The sequence below is a fragment of the Zeus faber genome (genome assembly GCF_960531495.2).
Source record: "Zeus faber genome assembly, chromosome: 8".
Taxonomy (NCBI): Eukaryota; Metazoa; Chordata; class Actinopteri; order Zeiformes; family Zeidae; genus Zeus; species Zeus faber.
In genome coordinates this window covers 23,483,629-23,506,338 of record NC_137195.1, presented here as the reverse complement: position 1 = coordinate 23,506,338, position 22,710 = coordinate 23,483,629, and the positions used below count along the sequence as shown (strand labels likewise).

At 44.1% G+C, this 22,710-nt stretch overlaps 2 protein-coding genes across 2 annotated transcripts in view; both read right to left on the bottom strand.

Moving 5' to 3' along the window:
- On the bottom strand, positions 1-6,877 carry zhx1 (zinc fingers and homeoboxes 1; the record flags this gene model as incomplete). The annotated part of the gene is made up of 7 exons (XM_080005563.1): positions 1-300; positions 1,336-2,550; positions 2,692-2,856; positions 3,121-3,336; positions 3,590-3,805; positions 5,967-6,469; positions 6,661-6,877. 7 exons carry the CDS (start codon positions 6,875-6,877, stop codon positions 1-3), a joined length of 2,832 nt encoding a protein of 943 aa, XP_079861689.1.
- A 2,963-nt stretch (positions 6,878-9,840) lies between these two features.
- Positions 9,841-22,710, bottom strand: part of atad2 (ATPase family AAA domain containing 2) — a 35,693-nt gene continuing 22,823 nt past the window's right edge. Inside the window, exons 17-29 of the mRNA XM_080004961.1 lie at positions 20,579-20,715; positions 20,051-20,186; positions 19,253-19,439; positions 18,700-18,885; positions 17,280-17,415; positions 16,356-16,552; positions 15,963-16,122; positions 14,975-15,097; positions 14,468-14,638; positions 13,068-13,493; positions 12,177-12,313; positions 11,951-12,079; positions 9,841-10,066 (exon numbers count right to left, since the gene is read on the bottom strand). Coding sequence (XP_079861087.1) covers positions 10,037-10,066; positions 11,951-12,079; positions 12,177-12,313; positions 13,068-13,493; positions 14,468-14,638; positions 14,975-15,097; positions 15,963-16,122; positions 16,356-16,552; positions 17,280-17,415; positions 18,700-18,885; positions 19,253-19,439; positions 20,051-20,186; positions 20,579-20,715 — 2,155 coding nt within the window. The 3' untranslated portion in view covers positions 9,841-10,036. The remainder of the gene's footprint in view (positions 10,067-11,950; positions 12,080-12,176; positions 12,314-13,067; positions 13,494-14,467; positions 14,639-14,974; positions 15,098-15,962; positions 16,123-16,355; positions 16,553-17,279; positions 17,416-18,699; positions 18,886-19,252; positions 19,440-20,050; positions 20,187-20,578; positions 20,716-22,710) is intronic.

Below are 22,710 nucleotides of genomic sequence, written 5' to 3'. Positions count from 1 at the left end.
CTAGTCCTCGGAGCCCGACAGGGATTTCCTAACGCTGCGAGACGGCTGCCACACCTCGCTCTCGTCAGACTCGTCGCCGTCGTCTTCCTCGTCTTCGTCCTCGTCCTCGTCGTCCTCGCCTCCCATTGCGGCGGCACTCTGCTCCCCGGCGGCCAACGGGGCGGCTTCCTGAGAGCCCCCCTCCTCCCTCCCTCCTTCGCCTCCTACCCCGTTCCCGTCGTTCCTGGGCTCAGCTCGCTCCTCGAAGGGGTCCGACCCCACGTCCAGGCGTCGCTGGACCTCGGCAAACCACTCCCTCACCTGTTGGAGGCGGGGGGTGGGGTGGGGGGATTCTAGTTAGCGATGGACCGATACTATCTGTCCAGAAATAGGCTCAAATTGAGTATCGGTATGTGAGAACATCCTCCAAAGATCTGAGACCAAAAGCCATGTTATGCAAGACAGACAGAAGCACGTTCCATGACTCTAAGGGAGGAAAATGATTTACAAGACAAACATTATGTTCTAATAACTCCATACTAAAAAGTACTTAAAAGTATTGAATTGAATTGGTTCTCAGTATCAAATAATACCCAGCCCTCCCAGCCCAGTGAAACTTCAGAGGCAGACAGCAAACAACAAATTCATCTAAATAAATTTTAAGATTTTGAGTTTTATTTATAGGTAATAGGTAACATTGATAGGTAATATAATATAATAGGTAATATTAACAGCCAATTAATAATTGAGTCTGTCAGTGGGTTGTAAAAGCAAGGTGTAATACAAGTATATATTTTTCTATAGTTAATACAACTGCCCATGCAATTTTAGTTGGTTATCTGAAGCAAGGTTCATTCTAGCATTACAAAATGAAATTCAAGGACTTTCAAGTACTTTTCTAAGCACTGGGTTTTTTTTTCAAAGACAAAACAAGCATAGTAAATTTTCAATGTGATCTTTATTAATTAAAATATAATATAATCTTAGTCTCATTGTCTATTATTAATATATCTATATCATTAAAGGGATGCTGGAACATTTTTATCACGTCACGTTTTGAATAACAAACCATGGGGAATATCATATGGTATTTTCAATGACTGTGTTTTTTTTAAGGACTATTCAAGCACTTCAGGACAAAATGGGCTATTTTCAAGGTATTCCAGTACTTCAATTTCTGAGGACCTCAAGGACCGGTAAGAACCCTGTCTGAAGGCAAAATAGCAAAAAAAAAAAGAATCTTATCTTATATTTTGTAATACAATTTAGGGCTTAGTTTTTGCTTATTTGATTGTCATACTCTTTCCAGACATTGACATGATCCACAGACATCCTGTCCTGAAAATGCTTCATTACCTGCTCGTAGCTCATGTTGCTCTTGGCCACAAGCTCGTCCAGATCCTGCTCGTTGAGGAAGCGGTACTTCAGGTAGTATTCCTTGAGGATGTCCCGTCCACTTTTGAACTTGACGGGGGGCGGCCTGTCCACCTCGCAGCTCGACGATGCAGACCGCTTGGGCTGCTTCCGAGTCCGTGAGCGCCCCCATCCACGGTTCCGGGCCCGTCTCTTCCGGCCGTTGCCGGTCCCTGCCCTGCCGGCCCGGCCGCCGTTCAGCCCCTCGCCACCACTCTGGTACTGGTAGAACCACTTGAGATGGCCGTTCTTCCAGGAGTAGCGCGAGTCTCCGAACCAGTTGACGATATAGGAGCGGAGAAGGCCGCTCTCCTCCGCCAACCGGTCGTACTCCTCAGTGGTGGGCCACTGGGTGCGGACAAAGGCACTCTTCAGAAGGTGGAGCTGCTCGGGAGACTTTTTGCTTTTGTCTCGGGCATCTTTGCCGAAGCCGCGGGGCGGAGTCTGACTCCCCTTGCGAGAAGACGACGCAGAAGAGGAGGGGGGGGGGAGGGGAGAGGTCATCTCACGGCCGTCCGTCCTGCCCGCTTCTCCACCGCCCGCCTCCGTCAGTGGCGGGGTGGCGGTGGCCGGCGCCTTACGCCTCTCGGTGAACCAGGCATCGATCTCCCTGCGCGTCAGCTTGGTCTCCGTCCGCAGGCGGCTCAGCTCCTCGTCGGATGGGATGACGCTCTTCTCGAAGCTCTCCTCAAGGACCACCAGCTGCTCTGGCGTCTTCTCCTTAAACTTCTGCGGCGTGAAGTCCGGGAAGGGGTTCCACGTCTTGGGCCGCGTCTCCTTCTCCCTCACTGGGGGGGTGCGGGGAGGGTGGGGCGACGTCGGGGTGGTCTCGTCGCTCGAGTCGATGACGATGGGGCCGCCGCTACCAACACCCACGCCGAGGCCGCCGCCGCCACCCCCTCTCCCTCCGGCTCCAGCTCCGCCCCCATCATGAAAGACGATGACGTGGCTGTTCTTGGAGTTGCGCTGGTTGTAGCGCGTGTCACTGAACCACTTCTTGATCTCCCCCTTGGTTAGGTTGGTAAGCTTCATCAGCCGAGCAATCTCAGCGTCGCTGGCAAAGTGGTTCTTCAGGTAGCTGGCTTTCAGCTCTGCCAACTGCTCCTTGGACTTCTTGGGCCGCATGCCAAACGTGTCGGCACTGAGGGCCGAATTCTCCTGAGAAGGGGCAAGGGGACAGGGGTTATGGATTGGAGAATTTTGACATTTGAAGATATTTTGGAAACTAATGGATAACAATGACGAGCAGAGCCATAAAATAAAACTGCATTTATCTCTGAGAACACAGTAAATCTCCACCTGTGGTGAGAGGGAAGGCGGCTGGACCGTGGTGGCCCGTTTAAGCTCACTGTTCCCTGGGCTGGGCTGGCAGGAGGCTCCCTTGGAGCTCTGGGACTGGCTGGGCAGCCCTGCCACAGTCAAGGTGATGGGGCTGGTCACTGGAAGGTTGCCACCTGGACCCACCTGCACAAAGCAGAAGCAAAAAAAGGTTGACGCCACCGGTGAGAATTACAATTTTTTTTCCCAGAGTGTAGAAAACAGAACCCCATGGGACGGAGCAACATTGACTAAAAGAATTGAATTTAAAATATCACACGGCAAACACCACAGAATCTAGGTGTCAAAGTAATAATAGACCGACTCTCAAAATATTTCTGTGAATATGAGAACACATGAGAAATCAATTATTAACAATTACTGCAACATTATATCCTTCCCTTCACCCACCTGCGTGAAGACCAGGCCGTGCTGGCCCACAATCTGGCAGGTCTGGAGGATGGACTGGAGGCCATTGGCGGCGGCCGACAGGTGATGAGCAGGTATGACGGTGATGGTCTGTGGCACCGTGTGCACGGTGCCATTGAACTGCTTCCTCCTGGCCTCTTCCACCTCCTCGGGAGTCCAGCTGACCCCGTGCTTCAGTCTCTGGGCTGAGAACCACACCTGAAGAGAAAGAGTTGGATAAAATTGGCTTTAAAGATCCTTTTATGAGAGCCTGTTTGACACTTAGTGAGGGGGAGAAGAGGGGGAAAGAACAGGACTTAGGAAATACAATTATGTGATGTTTGAGAGTATTTTCTTATTTGACACTGTGCTGGCGGTGCAAATTTGACACCAGTATTGATTCATGAACCAATTTTTTTTTTTTTATTGTGAAATAAAATAAAGAATGTAAAATAAGAAGGTATTCACCCACCTTGATCTGCTCCTCCGTAAACTGGGTCTGTGCCGCCAGGCTGGCGATCTCAGCCATGGAGGGGTAGGGGAACTTCTTGTACATGTTGCCCAGCAGGGGATTGGAGTCCATGGCTGCGCTGTAGGAAGGAATGCTGCTGAGTGGTATGAGGAGCTGGGGCTGTATGGCTGCTGCCGCCGCTGCTGGGCTCTGCTGGGCCTGGAGAGCTGACAGCACCTAGGAGGACGGAGAAAGAAAACGCTTTGTGAGACCGCTAGTGGTTGGAATAATAATCTAAGATTCAGGATTCATGTTCTGTTTGTGCAATTTTGTCACCGTCTCCATGACTCCATAATCAATGGTCGAGTTGCATTGTTACATCTTTTTTCACAGCCAGAGGTACTCCAACACAGAACATTACCAATGGTACTGTAATCGCAGAGATTCTCAGATAATCTGTGAAACTTCCATACAATGTGGAGCAGAAATTCACACTTCAGTTTACGTGGAACAGAGGAGATAGATATGACCTTTGTTTTACAATGATGCGCTTGAAAATCGTAAAATGTAATTTTGAATTCCCATACTCAAATCACAAATCTTAAAGCGATGTTTTTGGGGGAAAATAAGCTTTTTGCCTATCTTTTCCAGAAACTCACTTGAAGCGGCACTTTACAGCTGATAATAGCTGTGCCCAACGGGATACAGTTGAAGACTGGTTATGCATAAAAATAGTTCAAAATTTTGCCTCAGTTAAAACAACTAAGATCTTGGTTTCAGAGGAGCTAGGCTTGTTGATCGTATCTGCAGCCTTGCATTTAGCTAACAGAGCACGCAGCCCCGCCATTATCTCGGTTCTGGAGACAGGGATTGGTATTGACCTTCTCGTCTCAATTTGGGAATGTTAATTCACCAAAAACGGGAGTCATCCTTTGAAGGATAGGTTCGCCATTATTCATCCCAGACCTGATTAAAATGTTCCCACCATTTATACCTGTTCATAGCACAAACCTCGCTGAATGCTTACCACTCTGCTGCAGCTTCTCACTGTGCGTAAATGCAGTCCTATGTGGCAAACGTTTAAGCCTAAAAACGAATATCTTTAATCTCCTTTTCGAAAACGGTAAGCTCACATTATAGTCAGATAGTCTTAATATGTTAGACTGAAAAAATGGTCCGTGGACTGTTTTGCACTCCCGCAAATCAGCCCTTTGGCTACATCTGGCCTAACGCAAGAGACCAGAAACAGGAAGTTGTGTCACTTCGTAATATCACTGTTATTCAAAACATGTTAAAACACTAAGAACGTGTGTCTAAAATATGAGTTTTCTATTTTAAAACTACAAGCACAATGACCACTATATGTACAGTAATGATAAAACAATGAATGCACAAATACAGGTAAAACTAACACAAAAAACAAAAACTCAACATTCATTTTTGATCTTTACAAAGTTATGTTTTCATGTGCAATTTTATTCCTAGCTCTACTCTACGTTGCCACACAAGGACATACACACACAGAGTGAAATGGAGTCAAAAAGCGTATTATTATCGCTTCACTAGCCCTGGGGTATTTGTTCTGCAACCAGCCTACTCATCACAACCTCGAGGCAATCAACTACATCTTCATGAAAACTTTCTAAGTTAAGTACTATTTTCTTCGCCTCTTCTTTTATACTTTTTGATTCTCAGTACTCAAAAGAGTCTGCTGATTGACACAAATAGGTCAGTTAGTTATTAGTTAGTTCCCAAACTCATCAAAGGCTCTGCGTGTATTAAGATGATGTACTGTAGTTCAAGTTAGGCAACCTTGTTGTAATGAGACCTCTCTGATGTCATGTAACTATCCATCACATTTTAGTTTGAACATAGCTAGACCTGTTCATTAACACAAAATGAGGGCCTTGTGTGTGGGCTGGCATGTTTAATGTTGACACAATACCCGCTGAAGGGGGGTCAAAAGAAAACAGGATGTCGAAATGACAGTGCATGGCAAACACCATGGAATTGAGATCCCAGATCTCACCACCGTTAGCTGCTCAAAAGCTAGCTGTTCACAGATCGCTTGAAATGATCAATCTAATCTCCTTGAAGGAAAATCTTACCAGAAAGCACCATTGAACTCATTTGGCACTGTTTACTATTTAAACGCTGTTCAATCCTGGCTGGTCGGCGTGATCTCTGTGAAGAGCAGCAGTTTCTATAAAGGGTGTACAGTACGTACGTTAAAATGTACCTCCATCCTTACTCAGTTGGAAAAAACTACAACTAATAGCAGGCTAGATATCTAGCATAGCAAACAATGTATCCAACATAGTCTTGGGTAGAGGTCGGGGCATGCTCGGTAGTTTAGGGAAATATCGCCTGACAAACACATGTCAGAACTGATACCGACCTGTGCCAGGCTGGCGGGCAGCATCGCGGGGTTGAGCACCGATGATTTCTTGTGATGCTCAGCGGAAGGCAGGTTGACCAGCAGGCCGCCCCCTCCGAACTTCATGGAGTCCTGGAGCAGCATCTCCATGGGCGTCATGGGCCCCAGCGGAGCCTCGATGGGCTCCTGTTCCCCTCCCTCCTCGCCCTCGCCACCTCCCACTCCTCCTACTCCACCGAAGCCTTCCGCGGCCTCGTCTGCCGACTTCAGGGACACGGCTATCCTCTTTGGCTCCGCCTTGCCCCTCATCCTCATGATGGGGGTCTTGCTGAGGGAGATGGCAGCCCCGGCCGATGGGTCTGCGCCCTCCCCCGGAGGCTCTTCCTCAGGCGAGTCGCACTGCTGCTCCAGCGACGGCGCCATGGGATCGTCGCCCAACTGGTCCTCCGGCGGGTCGGCAGCACCAAGTTTCAGTGATCCTTGGAGGGCGGAGGGGTCCTCCTCCCTGTGGAGACCGGGCTCGTCTGCAGAGCAATTACAACTCTCATCACAAGGGGTTCAGGCCTTTCAGCTTTGAAGGCTTCAGTATGGTAGTAAGCCTTTTCAACTGGTGTCCTCAACACAGAATCATGAAGGGAACTTTCCGGGCCTCAACACAGAATAGGAAAGATCCATCTATGTTGGTTAGACAACGAGGGAACGCCAAGACTCTCACCTGTGTCTGGAGGCGTGGGCGTGACCACCACCACCGCGTCACCCAGCTCCTCTGGCGCTCCCGCTTCCTCCCTCTCCTTCCCTTCCTCCCTCGGAGCCTCTTCCTCCCCCTTCGTCTCCATCCTCGTGCCGCACCCCCCCTCCTCGTCCTCCTGCTGTTCCACCACGTCTGAGGACAGCACCATGCAAGGCGTGGTCGACTTGCGGCGGCTCGACATCCCGGGGTGCCGAGTTCTGGTTAGCGTTCACTAGGGGGAGGGGGGCCGAAGTTGTTGAAGGCTGGTGAGTCTTCGGGGAAAGCTAGGGTCACATGCTCGTGTCTCCAAAGGGTGTATTTCTAGTGTGTGAGAGAAAATTCATCATAAATACTTAAAATAAAATAAACACATAATGATGTTGGTCCAATTTATCATGCTGCTACCTAAATAGGATTTTCCGGTTTTGGCTTAAATGAATGTTTTACTAATGCAGGCATGGATAAAAGTATTATCTGTTTTTGGCAGATTCTTCCGATCACTAGAAGATGGGGCTGGGTGATATGGAAGAATGTATTATCAGATCCAACTGTCGGTTTTAAACTCACCTAAATATTTCTGACCCCGCCACTGAAAAAAACCCTGATAATATCAATTGATCACCCGCAACCCAACCCAAAGGTCAACTTTTCATTGACCAAATGCGCGAAACAGTTTTTATATTACAAAGTAATATTACAAAGTTTTGGCAATGTTTAACCTTGCTCAAGGGCCAAATAACATTTGAACTTTAAAACCATTTGAACCATTTTGAAAATGGAGGGTGTTGAAATCAGCGACAGAAATCAAGTGAGGACCTGCTTTGGTAACTGTATTACTTCTTAATGTTTGATATGGCAAAATAATATATATAACTTTCTATTGTGTGTTTTTTTTATTAGGCATTTAAATGCAAAATCATGCAATAACTTATAGTTTTCATTATGCATGCAGGTGGTAATCTAAGCAACAGGCATCACAGTGAATTCATGGAGAGAAATATCCTACATATCATACTCGACAATTTGGGCTCACTGAAATAAAAAGTTATCTGCAAATTGAACGGGAAGAGATTTGCATTAACTACCAAAATGTATTGTCCTACGAGCAATCAATCATTGTCGGACAGGTGTCCGCACCAGATGCATATTTAATATATTTCATAGAATACAGCAATGGCTGTAGGACTGATTATTTGTAATTGCTGGTTATACTGGTTCTACATGTGTATCAAGATCGCTGACTTACAATACGCTTATTTAATCTATTTAATATCATGAATGTATCTCATCAAATTTAATTTGATGAATGTGTTATTGTAATCATATTTCTTATTAAACTTCCAATAAAAAAATGTATGTTATCAGCCCATATTTCTGATTAAGCAGTGATATAACACATTGTGTTCAGCTGTAATAGGCGCCTGGCCCGGGTGTAAGATGGCTAAACTAGCCCGGTTAGCCGGGCCAGTGCTCATTGATCAGCTCTAAACTTACTGTAACTACTGTAATGGACCACAACTGCCGTTTGGCCGATAGGGAGAGAAGACGCTTTCTTAATTCAGTTTTTTGGGGGGGGGGTGGGGTGGGGGTGTGAGGTCTCCGCTGCAGTCTCCTTCCTCCGCGGACCCTCCGACGCCTCACGCCGAGCGGGGCTGCGGTACCTCGGCTTGCGGGTTCTCCCAAACGGCGGCGGAGGGGAGCGGGCAGACAGACAAGAAGCCCCGCCGCCTCTCCGGTCTACCGCCGCTGCGTGCAGATGCTGGAAACACCGGCCATCTCCCTCCCTTTCTTAGCAGCACCTCTGCCGAAAGCGTCCCCCCGTTAAAGTTGTTGGAAACAACGAGCGGAGCAGTTAAAGAGCGAGTCCGCGATTTTCAGTGCGACTGCCGTCGCTGACCCCGATTCAGTTATTTTATAATGGCAGAATTTTTAATGATCAAAACCGCGTCATTATTCACCGAGAGACGTCCTGACGTCATTCCTCGGCGACTGTCTGCTCGTTTTGGCGTTGGTGTACTTGTTCGAATTGAAAAAAAAAAAAAAATAATTAAAAATAAATAACGAAAAAAAAAAAAACGAAAAACAACGAGACAACGGACGTCACGCATGGCACGTCGCGTGTTCCGCGCGCGGCTACACATGTGCGTGACAAGCGCGAGGCGGAACCGGAACCGCTCCCACCGAGTGTCTGTGCGGGGCTCGTGCTGGCCGCGCGCCAGCACGTCCTCACATGACCCGCGCGCTCGGCAGGACGGGCCGCGCGCAGGGCCATCCGAGGACAATACACACACACGCACACGCACACACACACACACACACGCACACACACGCACGCACACACACGCACACAGCGCCTTTTTTTATTTACCGCGCATGCTAATGCCGCGCTCCCCTTCCTCCCGAGGCCAGCGCTGTGCGGGCGACTTTTCCCCTGTGCGAGAATCGGACCGAGGGGAATTTTCATAGGCAGTACAGGGAAATCGCCGTGGCTCGTTCGATCATTGCAAACCCCAAGTTCTAAAATACGCAAAAGTAACCACAACACTGGATATACTTAATAAAACATAAAACGTAAACAAGGCTGTGGCAGGGCTACGTGGCATTACGGCTGCTAGTATATAGACAAGCACAGTGCATTTTGTACATGATTAATAAATATGTAGACAATACAAGCATGGATAAGTGTCTAAATGATGTTGCTCAATTTATGAGAGTGACTGCAAAGTTTGTGGTGTCACAAAAATGGCACTTCAAGAAAATAAGGTTTAAAAAAAAAAAAAAAGTCTTGTTTACAAATTCACAATCTACAAAATGTGCATTAGGAGCAAGGTTTGAAAGAACAAACAGACCTTTCGCCTTGCGGACGTGTTTCCCCAGTGACGGCAGCGCACAGTGCTACATGCAGTCGACACTGCACAACCCTCCATGAGCTGCCCGGTGTTTATTTTCTATTTTTAAAAGTTGTACACTATGATGTTGAGGAGCAAATTGTGGTGGAGAAAAACAAATCATATTGTGCCGCCCTAGGACGCAGTTGTAGCAGAGATTTGATGCCTCTCTGCTGACATTTCCATGTTGTCGTCGCTACCGTACCAGATAAGAAATTCCTAACTACTTCAAATGTATTTGATTTAGAAGTACACTGAGCGTGACACCAATCCTTCATATGTTGCTTTTAATTTATTGTTGTGCACAGTAAAAAGTTCAGGACAGCACATATAACAAAAAACAAAACAAAAAAAACCAAAAAACTTTAATTAAATAAAAGCACAGCAACAAACAAAAAGCTTTTTTAGGGAATATACGATCAGAACAATGTGTATATTTCTAAGAAAATAGAAGAGAAAAAAAATCTTCCTCATCAGAACTCTTCAATCTCTCGCTCCATCTCCTAAAGACGCGACACAAAAAGATGCAAATTCTTATGAGACAAGTTAAAATACATGAGAACAATGGTAAATTAAGCATCAACAAAACCAAAAATAAGGTCTTGAAACCGGTGATGGACATACTCAGACCTTTTACTTCAGTAAAAGTACAAATGCCCTGCCAAAATTACTCTACGGACATTGACATCTCTAATTAAGTATATAAATACTTGCTCTTAAATGTAGTTAAAAAGGTAAAAGGTGCTTGTCATAAATAATCTCTTGAACTTGAACATATACAGTGCCCTGAGCGACTAAAGGCGGAGGTGCACTTAAAAAGAAGTAGAAGTTTTGGACCGAAAACACGTGTTCAAAACAAGATTGGAACAAATTGACGTGGTGATCTGCCCCTGAGGCAAACTTTGTCTTTCTCTCCTTCTGAGATGTCGCCTTGTTGCGATTGGTCCAAATGCCGTTGTGTCTTGGCAGCGACGGACTTCAACCTCCCTTTCCGGGTCGTTCAACCGCCTCCTTTTCCTGGGTCAACAAGCTTGTGTCTCCCCCCCGCCCCCCGGAGCCGTAACATTCAGAGCATGTTTTATACGTTCTGTATTTCCTCAATTATAAACCAGTACTCATTTAAAAACGGTAAACAAGGCTGAATCTGAGTCGCTGCGTGTGTGTTTTCTTTCTTTCCCCCAGCGATGTGCCGCGCACCGCATGGGGCGGGCGGTGTCTGTGTCCCCGCTTTTACTGTGTTTTTATTTTAGATCTACTGTTTTAGTCAGTTTCTGCTTGTACGATAAAAAAAAACATTTTAAACCAAGGGACTTTCCACCTTGGATCAGGACAGTGGATTGCGTAATGGACAGTGATCTCTGGTTCACTGGGCTGTTCCTGTGTCTACGAAAAAAATAATAATAACGCACGTTCATTTTAGATGTATTTGTTTTGAGGAGCACAGCACCCAAATGGCAGTTGAGGTCAATAAAAGCCCCTTAAATAGTTCACTATTTAAGTTCTGTCAATAAATTGCAATGAGTTTGATTTAACTATTTTTTTTTTTTACGTCTTTGTTTAGCAAAACCACTGCCAACTTCTCTCGCCACCGCGTTAGTGCTTCTTTCACCGCAGAGTTTTTTTTTAGGATTTTTTTTTTTTTTAGCACTTCAAGTTTCTATCGAGCAGTCTGCTCTGTGACATGTTCTCCAGTGGTTCTAATGTCTTTTGTTCTCGCATCTTTTTAAGTCTACCTACGCCTGCCATGGCAAAATGTGCTACAACAGTGTATTTCAACCACTTAAAAAGATCTTGTGTTGCAAGATCAAAACTGCAAGACTGTACTAATTCAACAATTCTAGCCAGTATACCAGCTCTGTGTTCGTCAGAACAAGCTCATGGAATGTAGGTACTTTAATAATAAGCATTTATATATGTTTGTGAGATTTTTTTGGTTGTTTATGGGATGGTGGCTCGTATTGTGAGACTGCGTTGTAAAAAGTGTGCCGTGGCCAAAAAAAGGCCACGGCACACCATACCATACTGTACTACTGCACTACTCTACCTTTTAATCTTGTGCATATCTTCTCTACAATTTACAATAAAATAGTACAGGTGGCACTTGAGTCCTAATAATTTCCAAAGATATGGACCTAACGAAAAATATCAGCAATCAGAACTTTGATAGATCCAGTCCCTGATTTTTATATACCGTATATAAATATAAACCCAGATTGTTTTTGGGTTTTTTTCCCACTAAAGTTACATGAGAAATAGATATTCGCTTTGAAATGTGGAGAAGTCAAAAGTCTCCCAAACGGAATATTCGTAAGTACAGATACTCGGAAAATGCACTGAAGTACATTTGTACTTAAGTACTTTCCACTACTGCATGAAACACAACTTACCAGTAACAGTGCTGTCTTGTCGTAGTCTAGTCTATGTCTGTAGATACTCTGGCAGAGCAGAGCGTAAAGTTTTTCTAGCTGGTGGACTTCATAGTCGTCGCTTTTGGTCACCACTTTCTCCAGCAGATCCTAGTGGAGGGAAGTAGGACAGAGGGAAGAGGAATAAGACTGAGTTGACAGGGTATAGAGAATGAGATGGGAGTGGAGCCGGCCTTTTTCCCCGTACAACGAGTTTCTCCCGGTCCACCACCAGCTGAGGCGTCCTCTGCTCCAGGATCTCCAGCGCTTTGTTCACGTCGACCCTCTGCTGCTGCAGCATGGCTTTCTTCTGGCGCCGCGTCACGCGCCCCATGCCGCCCCGCTCTGAGAGAGGGACATTCAAATGTGTTTATTCCGCAAAACCTGCTGATTTGGGGAGACCATTGACAGTGAGATGAAAGTTTGAACAAAACATAGTTGACGAGCTGCACTCTTCAATAACATACATTAAAACTTATGCGAGAATTTGTTTGTGGTCAGGTGATATTCATTTCGGATTTGGCATTTCTACACCCATTATTACATGATCTAACAGTAGATTTGAGGATTCTGAATGTTGGGGCTAAAATGTATAAAATATTGCTGCACTGGGTAATCGGCAGGAAGTAACGATTCGGTTCGATATTAAGGGATTCAATCCGATATAGAGATGTCTCACAATACGATTCTTTGTCAATATCAATACAGTATATTGACATTTCATACATAATGAAAATTGCTACCAACTTTTCTACCGTGCAAAAGTAAGTTAATATTTAAATTTATTTGTGACTATGTGTTATGTCATTCAAGCCGAAAATGGTCGCATGACTTTCACAATTTGCAAATCAATTCAGAGATTGAAGCAATAGAATTGAATCGTACAGAGTATTAATTTATCAATATTTAGCTCATTTTAATGCAGCCCTACAGATATCAGAAAGAGACTTCAAAATACAAATTAATAAAAGAAGTGGCTTTTGAAATAGTCGATGTCACCATCAAACACCAAATACGTGACAGCGTTATTTCACGTGGGCTTGTAGAGCAGAGCAGGCCCTCCCCTCCTACGTGCCAAGTTAATCCGCGTTGAACAGACCTGCAGCGGAATCCTCATCGGTTTTCTCAGTGGCACTAGTGTCTGTGGTGGAAGCCTGCACGGCGTCACCGAACCCCCCGGTCTCCGAGCGTCCGCTCCGGTCCGCCCTGGGTGCATTTCTTCCCCGTGCTAACGACGCCGCTTCCACCTCCGCCTTCTGTGAAGATTGTGCGATTCTCCCCCTGCTTGTGGACGGCAGCTCTGCGTCGACGCCCGTGGCGGAAGTTCTGTCGTTTCTCCCCCCTCGCCGCTTGGACTCCGCCTTCCCAGTTTCCCCCTGTTGCTCCGCCTCCATCAGTTCCTCCTGGTCTTCGCCGTTCTCCTCATCCAACCACGCGTTGTGCTTGGCGACATGAGGAGAGGCGGTGGCCTTCTTCTTGGCAATGAGGCCGTTGGACCAACGGCTCCGTCGGCGTTTCTTCCTGCCTGCATCGGGAAGAAGGGGCCCAAGGAAGGAAGGGATCTTTATGGGAAGTGTTCTCTTCATGATATCTTATCGCAAATGAGGTTTTATTTATGATAATAATTTGACTGGGTGTAAGGCTACACATGTTTGTACTAAACCCAGGATTCATTCTGGCATTCACAAATTAAATTCAAGGACTTAAGTAATTTTTAAGGCACTATTTTTAATTTATGTGATCTTTATGAATCATTGTATATTATTTTTATTGGTATATCTGTACATCTATATTATTTATTATTAATCTCATTGTCATCTACTTTTATAAGTAGATAAAATTCCAACTATGCTGGATTCAATTTCCATTTCCATGGCATAATCTACTTTGTAAAAGTGACTCTGGTAAAAGTCTATTACGTCACGATTTGAACAACAAAACCAAGGGGAATATCACAGGTTTCAATTATCATGTTCTTTCAAGCACTTCAGCACAAAAGGAGATATTTTCAACCTATTCCAGTACTTCAATTTTACTGACAATGAAATTCAAGCACCTCCAGGGCCTGGTAAGAACCATGTAAACCCTGAATGGTTTACATAGTTCTTATCAGGCCCCTACAGGACTGTTCTGAAAATGTAATGACCTTTATTACATAATAACACCCAGATTTAGTAATAAACTACCACATTTTGTAATAAACATCTTGAATGCAATATTTTACCCTTATATATCATAGCTACCTAAGAGTTTTGCAGCATTTTGTAATAACCTATTACATAATGCGGTGAGAGGATAAGCGGTATAGCTAATGGAATGGAATGATGCGGTGGTTATTAAGTATTACTTCTCAGTTTGTATGAAGCATTTTATCTCTAATAAAAGTTAGAAAGGGCCTCTCAGAAGAATGAATCACTGGGTTTAAAGGGTCTAGTGTTAAAGAACTAAACCCACGAATCAAAGAAAATAAAGACTCCATGTTTCCTCTGTTGGGCCGACCTGAGCTTCTGGGTGGAGTGGCAACAGTAGTGGGTGCGGAGGCAGGAGCCGCCGGCGCACCAACTGGATCCTGAACCGGAGCAACATTGGATGTCTTGGTCTCGGCGGGGGATTTGGTCTGTTTGGGAAGGACGTGGTAGTAGGAGGGAGCAAACCGTGAGGTGGAACACCCTGAGAGAGAGAGAGAGAGAGAGAGAGAGAGAGAGAGAGAGAGAGAGAGAGAGAGAGAGAGAGAGAGAGAGAGAGAGAGAGAGAGAGAGAGAGAGAGAGAGAGAGAGAGAGAGAGAGAGAGAGAGAGAGAGAGAGAGAGAGAGAGAGAGAGAGAGAGAGAGAGAGAGAGAGAGAGAGAGAGAGAGAGAGAGAGAGAGAGTCAACTGCATGTGAGCCAGCCCAACACAATAGAAATGAATGTCATGGACAGAATTTGTAGCTTGGTCCAGCTCAAAATAAGAAGCTAAAAAAACAAAAACAAATTAAAAAAAAAAAGCATTAAGGCCTGGCACTTACCTCTTTTGCTGCGTGACTCTTTCATCTCCTCACAGATCTTCTCAAAGTCTTCATCCAGTTCATCTCTGATGATTGCGTGGACTGTATCTTTCAGTGCGCAAGCCCTGTGACGGATCTGACGGTCTGGAGAGGGAGCGAGAAAAAGGGAGACACACAAGGCTTGTTTTTAACAGGGTTCATCTGGCGTCACAAAATGTAATTCAAGGCCTTTCAAGATCTTTCAAGCTCTTAAGTGGACTTGACGGAAAATAAAAAAATACATTTCGAATGTGACCTTTATTAATTCAAATATAACAATCTTAGTCTCATTGTCTATTATTTATTTTATTATATCTATATATTTGTAATTAATCTCATTGTCATCTACTATTATAAATGCCCTTTCCAACCGTGCTGGATTTAATTTTCCCTGCCATAATCTATGTCGTAAAAGCAATTCTGGAAATGTTTTATTGCGTTGCAATTTGAATAACAAAACCTGGCTGAATATCACAGGTTTTCAATGGTCACTTATTTTTCAAGGACTTTTCAACCACTCCAACACAGAAATGGGCTATTTTCAAGGTATTCCATTACCTGCATTTCTGAGGGCAAAATTCAAGCACTTCAAGGGAGAACTAGGTCTGCACGATTATGGCTAAAATGATAATCACAATTATTTTGCTCGATATAGTGATCACAATTATTCATCCATTTCTGGGAACACAATTCTTTCATTGCACTTTTTAAATGAACAGAAAACTGCCTTCACAATAATAATGTATTTCATAAACCTATAAATAATTTAACATAAATGTGCAAATGAACTCAAATGTACAAATCTTTGAATCAAAAAGGACTTTCTTCACATCAATTTAGTCTTCTTAAGGCTATACGTAAATGATATTTTACAAAAAGAAAGGCACCAAATAAAAATTATTTATCCCAAACAAGAAGGTCACTTACATTACACCCGCAGGTTTTTTGCAAGAAAAAAAAAACAACCTACCTGAGGGGTCCCTGTCAGGGTTGTACTCCAGGGCGTTCTTCCAAATTAGGTCCATGTCATAGAGGAACTCCTGGACGGTCACGTAGCGATGCAGGTCTATTCTGGAGAGCACGGTTGACAGGTCCATGGGCTGCCTGATCACCTGGGCGTAGTCGCTGACCTTCCGGGTGCAATACATACATGGACGCTTAGTTCTCCACCCCCATTACTACTGTATGCACAACCCTAATGCTTTCAGCTGAATCATCGATACAGAAAGAAACCTCCCAGAAGTCCACGGTTAGATCTTTTCATGTGACTTAACCTATTCTATTTAGGACAACTTATTTTGTTGCTTAAGGCAACATGAAGTTATACAGCTCTTAGTTGGGACAAAGGACTCAAGACAGTCACCTCCTCCAGATCAACGGGCTTCGTGAAGGCCTTGAAGCGTTTGTCCTGCGCAAGGCGGTTAGTGACGTCGCGCAGGAACAGGCGGAGCTCCCTCAGCGTGTCTTCCTCTTGCTCCTCCAATCGCCGGGTCTCCTTCTCCGTCAGCTGATGCGGGGCTTGGGGCGGGGCCACAGGAAGCACCTCCAGCGCCTTGCGCACTAAAGACAGACACGGCACACGCATGTCAAGAGTTCGAGACGTACATACATGCAGCAATGCCTGCCAGACAGACATTTTGTCACATCTGCCTGCAATTTGTAATAAATATCTTGAACACAATACGTAATAAGTTTTGCCGCATTTGGTAATAATGTCTTATAAAATGCGTCAAAAAATAGTTGTTGTTTCCATGTCTGTGTGAGCCTTGGAGTGAAAATTTCTGAAGAGCACTAAAGAGACACTTGATTTAAGTGAAGTTTACATAACGGTAAGTTAGTTATTCATCATCAAAAGTTGTAACCCCTGCAATATGTAATAACCACATTAGGTAATAGGTTATTAGAAACTGCGGCACAGTGTAAGATACAATGTACGTGTTATTACATAATAAAGGTACATAATGCTTTACGATCCTAGAATCCAACTGGAATCCCTCAAAGTAAGATCGAAAAATTATTCATTTTCATAATTTCATTTAAATGTTGGGGTCATATCCAGGCATCATTATTTAGAGTACAAAATTGTGTACAGGGCGCCAATTGATAATAAAACTTCGGAAAATTAAGATATTGCTAAGCAATACAATCTAACTATCGTCTTTCCCTGTGTAGCCAGCAAATTAACTTCCTTCCAGCTCTAAAAAACGCAGTATCTACATACCACAAAACCAACTATTTCCCACACTATTTATAGATATTTTTATCCCCGGTTTTACCCGTTTCTCACCAACTTTCTTTTTGGAAGCAGGGGCCTTCGCTGCCTGGTTGAGAATCAAGTCCTCAAAGAAGTTTCTCCTCTCTCTGCTGGTGGGGACCTGGACCTGAAAAACCTCATCGTACTCCATACGGAACAACTCCTGCACCTGACGTGGGAATGGCAGAAAGTTATGGGTGTTTGTGTGAAGAGTTAATATATAAGAAGCTCGTTGTGGCGTTTCAAGTGTGTAGTGTGTGTGTGTGTGTGTGTGTGTGTTTTAAGGGCCAAAATAGCACAGGGTAAGCATATAGTTACCTTTTTGTACTTTAAAATAAATAATGAAAATGTATTATATTTAAGACAGATTTTATAGACAAATCACCAAGTAGTTAAGTAAGTACTATATTTTAGGTAAGTATTAGGTAGAAATACGATAGGTTATGAACTAATTGATTCTATGAATTGTTATTTTTCCATCAGGATTTTATTGGATTAGGAAAAACTGAGTTGTATTCTTCTAAAAAAAGTAAGTAGCAGGTAAGTATGAAGGAAAGTGTTAAGTTCAGGTCGGCTTAGGGTTTTACAACATCAGAAATTATGACTGATGCGGAAGAACAAACAAACAAAAATATATGTATGGATAAATAAATTCAGACATAATGTTTATGCTGAAATGAAGACCTCTTTAATAAAGACTTAAGACCATTTAATAACTTTCAAGGCCCAATATTTTGTAAAACGGAATTCAAGACATTAAGACTATTTAAGGATCCGCAGACACCCTGGGGGATAATACTGGAGAATACCCCCAGTGCAAACATCTGATTTAGGACTGACACCTTTTCTATCATAGCAGCATTCACTTTTTCAGCAATTTGTGCTACAGTAGCTCTTCTTTGGGATTGGACCAGATGGGTTAGACTTCACTCCCCACGCACATCAATGGGCCTCGGGCGCCCATGACCCTGTCACTGGTTGTCCTTCATTGGACCACTTTTGGTAGGTACTAACCACTGCATACCAGAAACACCCCACAAGACCTGCTGTTTTGGAAATGCTCTGACCCAGTTGTCTATCCATCATAATTTGGCCCTTGTCAAAGTCACTCAGATCCTTACACTTCACCATTTTTCCTGCTTCCAACACATCAACTTCAGGAACTGACTGATCACTTGCTGCCTAATAAATCCCACCTCCTGACAGGTGCTATTGAAACGGGATGATCAATGCTATTCACTTCACCTGTCAGTGGTATTAATGTTGTGGCTGATCGGTGTGTGTTTTCATTGTTTTATTTTATTATTGGCTTTTAGTCTTATTCTCCATTTTCTTTTGAGACTGTTAAGACTTTTTTATGCTAATTGCCTCCCTAGAACAAATTCTTAGTATGTGTAAATGTACCCGGCGAATAAAACTGATTGTGGCCTATTTTCCGCCCCGCCTGTCTCACCTCTGAACTAAGGCGGTCGTAAGGCAGGTTGCAGGTGGCCAGGAGCAGGATAGGAGAGAAGGCAGGAATGGAGCGCAAGAGGCTGAGGAAGGTGGCTCTCAGGGCAGGACCCACCGTCTCCCACCACTGTCCAATGTGCGGGATGTACAGGATACTGGGAGAGGTCCGCTTGGCTTCCACAAACATCTGGAAGGAAAACGGCACTGTCAAAGTGCTGCCTATATGGCCTACGGTATACGTACGCTTGTGTTGAATGTATTACAAACTATCAAAGAGTACTTTTTACAAAATTTCCATTCAAAACTGGAAATTAAGTAATTAATTTCTGTATTAGTCAGAATTTGTTCCGTGAAATATTTCTGTTGTATATGACAGATAACCTAGTGAAAAGTAAAAATGTTAATATATCGATAAAAAATTGTATTGTGGCTCTATGCATAGAAATCGAATCAAATCAAGACATCCTACTGACACCCAGCCTTTAGAAATTGTGTTTGCTTTTTGAACTGATCATTATGAGTGCACTGCGATGCAGGGCATTGACTGGACTTGCCTGAGCGCAGGCCTCCTCCGGCAGTGTGGCACTGGCTCCAAACAGCACGGCCATGTCCAGGGTGTAGACGGTGAATTTCTCCAGGGCATGGAGGACAGCGGGAGCCAGGTGGGAGCTCTGACCCGAGCCCGGCCTGCCTTCCAGCAGCAGCCTGGGCCGGTAGGAGGTCGGCTGGCTCAACACACTTCTGGATCGGGGGAAGGAGTTGGTATGGAGGATCAGATGCGTTTCATTCAGTTTATATTATTTAAGAAATCCATTAAGTGGATGAGAGTTTTTCCCACTAATTTGCCCTTCAGAGACTATGCTCATTACGAACATCATAAAATGAACACACTGGCAATAAAACTGAACATTTCAAAACAACAGCAAGTGTTTCAAACGCTTTCTTTAGGACTCATAGGATGCAGGTAAAGTCTGGTGATAACTCCATAGTCATTTACTGTCTTTCCGCGGTATCTTATAGTTGTGAATAGACTTATAGTTGAAATTTGTGAAGATGCTTTACAAGTATCTTCACAGAGACAGTGATATACATTAAATAACTATAGCTCAATGCGATGAACATCAGCTGGATCCTTCAATATCAAATTCTGCTCCTAGGGACGTTACTAGGATGGGTAAAATGCAGAGAAATGCCTCAGTACTTTCGAACTATATATGGACCAAATTGGTTTAATATTATTTGTGAAACCCTGGTTTTATCTGTATCCTGCTCGGCAGGACCGCTTTCAAAAAGAGTGGCAGATAACGACAGTTCTCAACCTGTCTTATTTGTCAGAAAGACGGCAAACCCACCTGTTGAGGTTGAGGAGTCCTGTGGGGTTTTTTTTGGCTCGTAGATGAGATTCAGACGACAGGCTGCTAGAGCACGCCACCGAGTCTTCAGCATCACTAAAGATCAGATCATCTTCCAACACACCACAATGCGCATCTGCAGACAACACAACTAGATTCAGTAATCCTGATGGATCCATTCATTATTATGATAATTATTCATAAACATAATAATATGGATGTGTCATCGACATTTGCATTTGAAAAACATTCAGCACGATAAGTAATTAACCCAAAGCTCTAACAGCTGTTTCATTTCAGTTTTATTGGTTTTCTTTTATACATTTTCTGTCCCAAGTGAAAAAAATTAACTCAGTCAAAATGTACAGTTTATGCTTGTTTTTATGTCAAAAATTAGCTTTTATAAATCACATAAAAGTCAATTTGTTTACATGAAATAGTCAGCAATAAAACAATGAAATGTCAATCAAACAATAACATTTTTGCAGAACATCCCTCGTGAACGCAATAAACGGTAAAGAATGGAACCTCGGTCTCTCTTCTTCTTTAGTCCGAGCTCGGCGTGAGGGAACAGTCGTCTCAATGAGTCCAGGAGGTTCTGCAGAGCAGTGCTGAGCAGAGGGCGTAGGACCGGTATCAAGGCTTTGGCAGGCGAAACCACCGCCCTAGTAAACCCAAACGAGAATGACGTCAGGCCAAGCAGAGAGCACACAATAGCGATAGATGTTTGTGGTGTCCGACAGCGGGTAAGAATAAGGAATTGATATCGAAGAATATCCCCAAGTTAAAGTTCACTGTGAACGTTATTAGTTTAAATATGATGTAATCTATCACACACTCACACACACACACACACACACACACACACACACACACACACACACACACACACACACACACACACACACACACACACACACACACACACACACACACACACACACACACACACACACACACAATATATCTGATCGGCCGGTCACCCGTCATGGCCAAGCTGAAAAACGACCGATCAATCAGTGCATTTCCAAGATCAATGCTTTATATGTTAACATTACAGTGATCTTGTGCTCGTTACTCCCCACTTCCCATTTTACCTCAGCAATGCAGCGTCGGTGGATAATAAAGCACCCTTGCGCTCAGTGCACTGCGTATCAGTGGATGGTGAGTGAGTGAGAGGGAGGGGAGGGTTTACAGAACCACAGGTGGTAGCATCTGGTCAAATCCGAGGGATGTAGTTTAAATACCCAATAAATGTACACTATTGTTTTGTATTGATTTATTGTTTTCCATAATTAGATTACAATATAGAAATTGCGTAGTTTCGGCTGGCATTTCGTAGCTGCATATTTGTCAAAGAATTGCGTGGTTGGTACACAAAATGCGTGCAGGTTAGCAGGTCTGTACAACCAATCATCAGCAGTATTTTGCAGCGATGGGGTGTCCACTATTGGCGCGCCACAACAATGTTTTTATTTTAGATGTAGGTTATTTTATTTTACCTTTACTTATGAAACAAAAACATTTGTATGGAACGGTATCGAACAGAACCGTGGGTAACTTTCTCTGTGACTCTCTCTCCGATTGCTCCGTCTCCATGCGTAGGGCAGAAAGCAAAGCAGTGTTAACGCTGCTCTTAATTAGTTTTAGTTTTTCTCTTAAAAAAACAAAACTAAAAAAACGATAAGAGTACCGTTAAAGTACTGGATCGATAAGCAGAATCAGTAAGAGTAGTGATACTGTTAAAATCTTAACGATACCTATCCCTACAAAGGCCTGTTCCTCCGCGCCCCTTGCAGACTGTTTTTAGCTGTTTCTTTGGAGGAACAGGGCACTCGTCGTGCCTGTGCATGGAGACCCGTGTTCGCTTACATGTTCACACATCTAAAAATATATTTATGATTCCCCTTATTTATAATTCCTCATTGAAATGGTATCCCTGTGCATTTTGTCAGTTTCTATTTGATTTATCCTGTTATTGTAATGCACATTACAACTGTTCCCGACCGATTCTCGTCGACTTTCAGGGGGCAGCCCTAACTTCCGCTTTGCAGAAGGGATCACCGCCCCCCCAGCACCTCTCATGTCACTTTGCCATGGCAACTACAGACTTGACACACACACACACACACACACACACACACACACACACACACACACACACACACACACACACACACACACACACACACACACACACACACACACACACACACACACACACACACACACACGGATTTTGTGCTGCCCCCTTCAAAAAAAATTCCTACAGTCATGACAGAACGTGTGTTATGCGTCGAAAAAAGCCAGAGCTTGTGCACTCTAATACTTAAAAGTAAAAGTGCGATCAGATTAAATATATTTTACAATGTGTCCACTTGATTTTTTCACTTGAGAGGGTAGAACAGAGTACCGGCAGCTTGTGAGTGCCAGTACGCACCGGGACGCACATTCCGGACTTCAATAGTACAATACTGTGGCGTATCAGCGTCAAGCATCTCATTGTGCATCATCATTCTCAGTCTCGTTCCCGCAGTATTCACTACACTAGCGTTCACAAACGCCACGCCCCCCCCGGATCCTCGCTTATTGACCAATCTGCTTAACAACCTGGTTGTAGGAACGGAAGTCGGTCGTTAAGTGAGGAGTACCTGCGCACG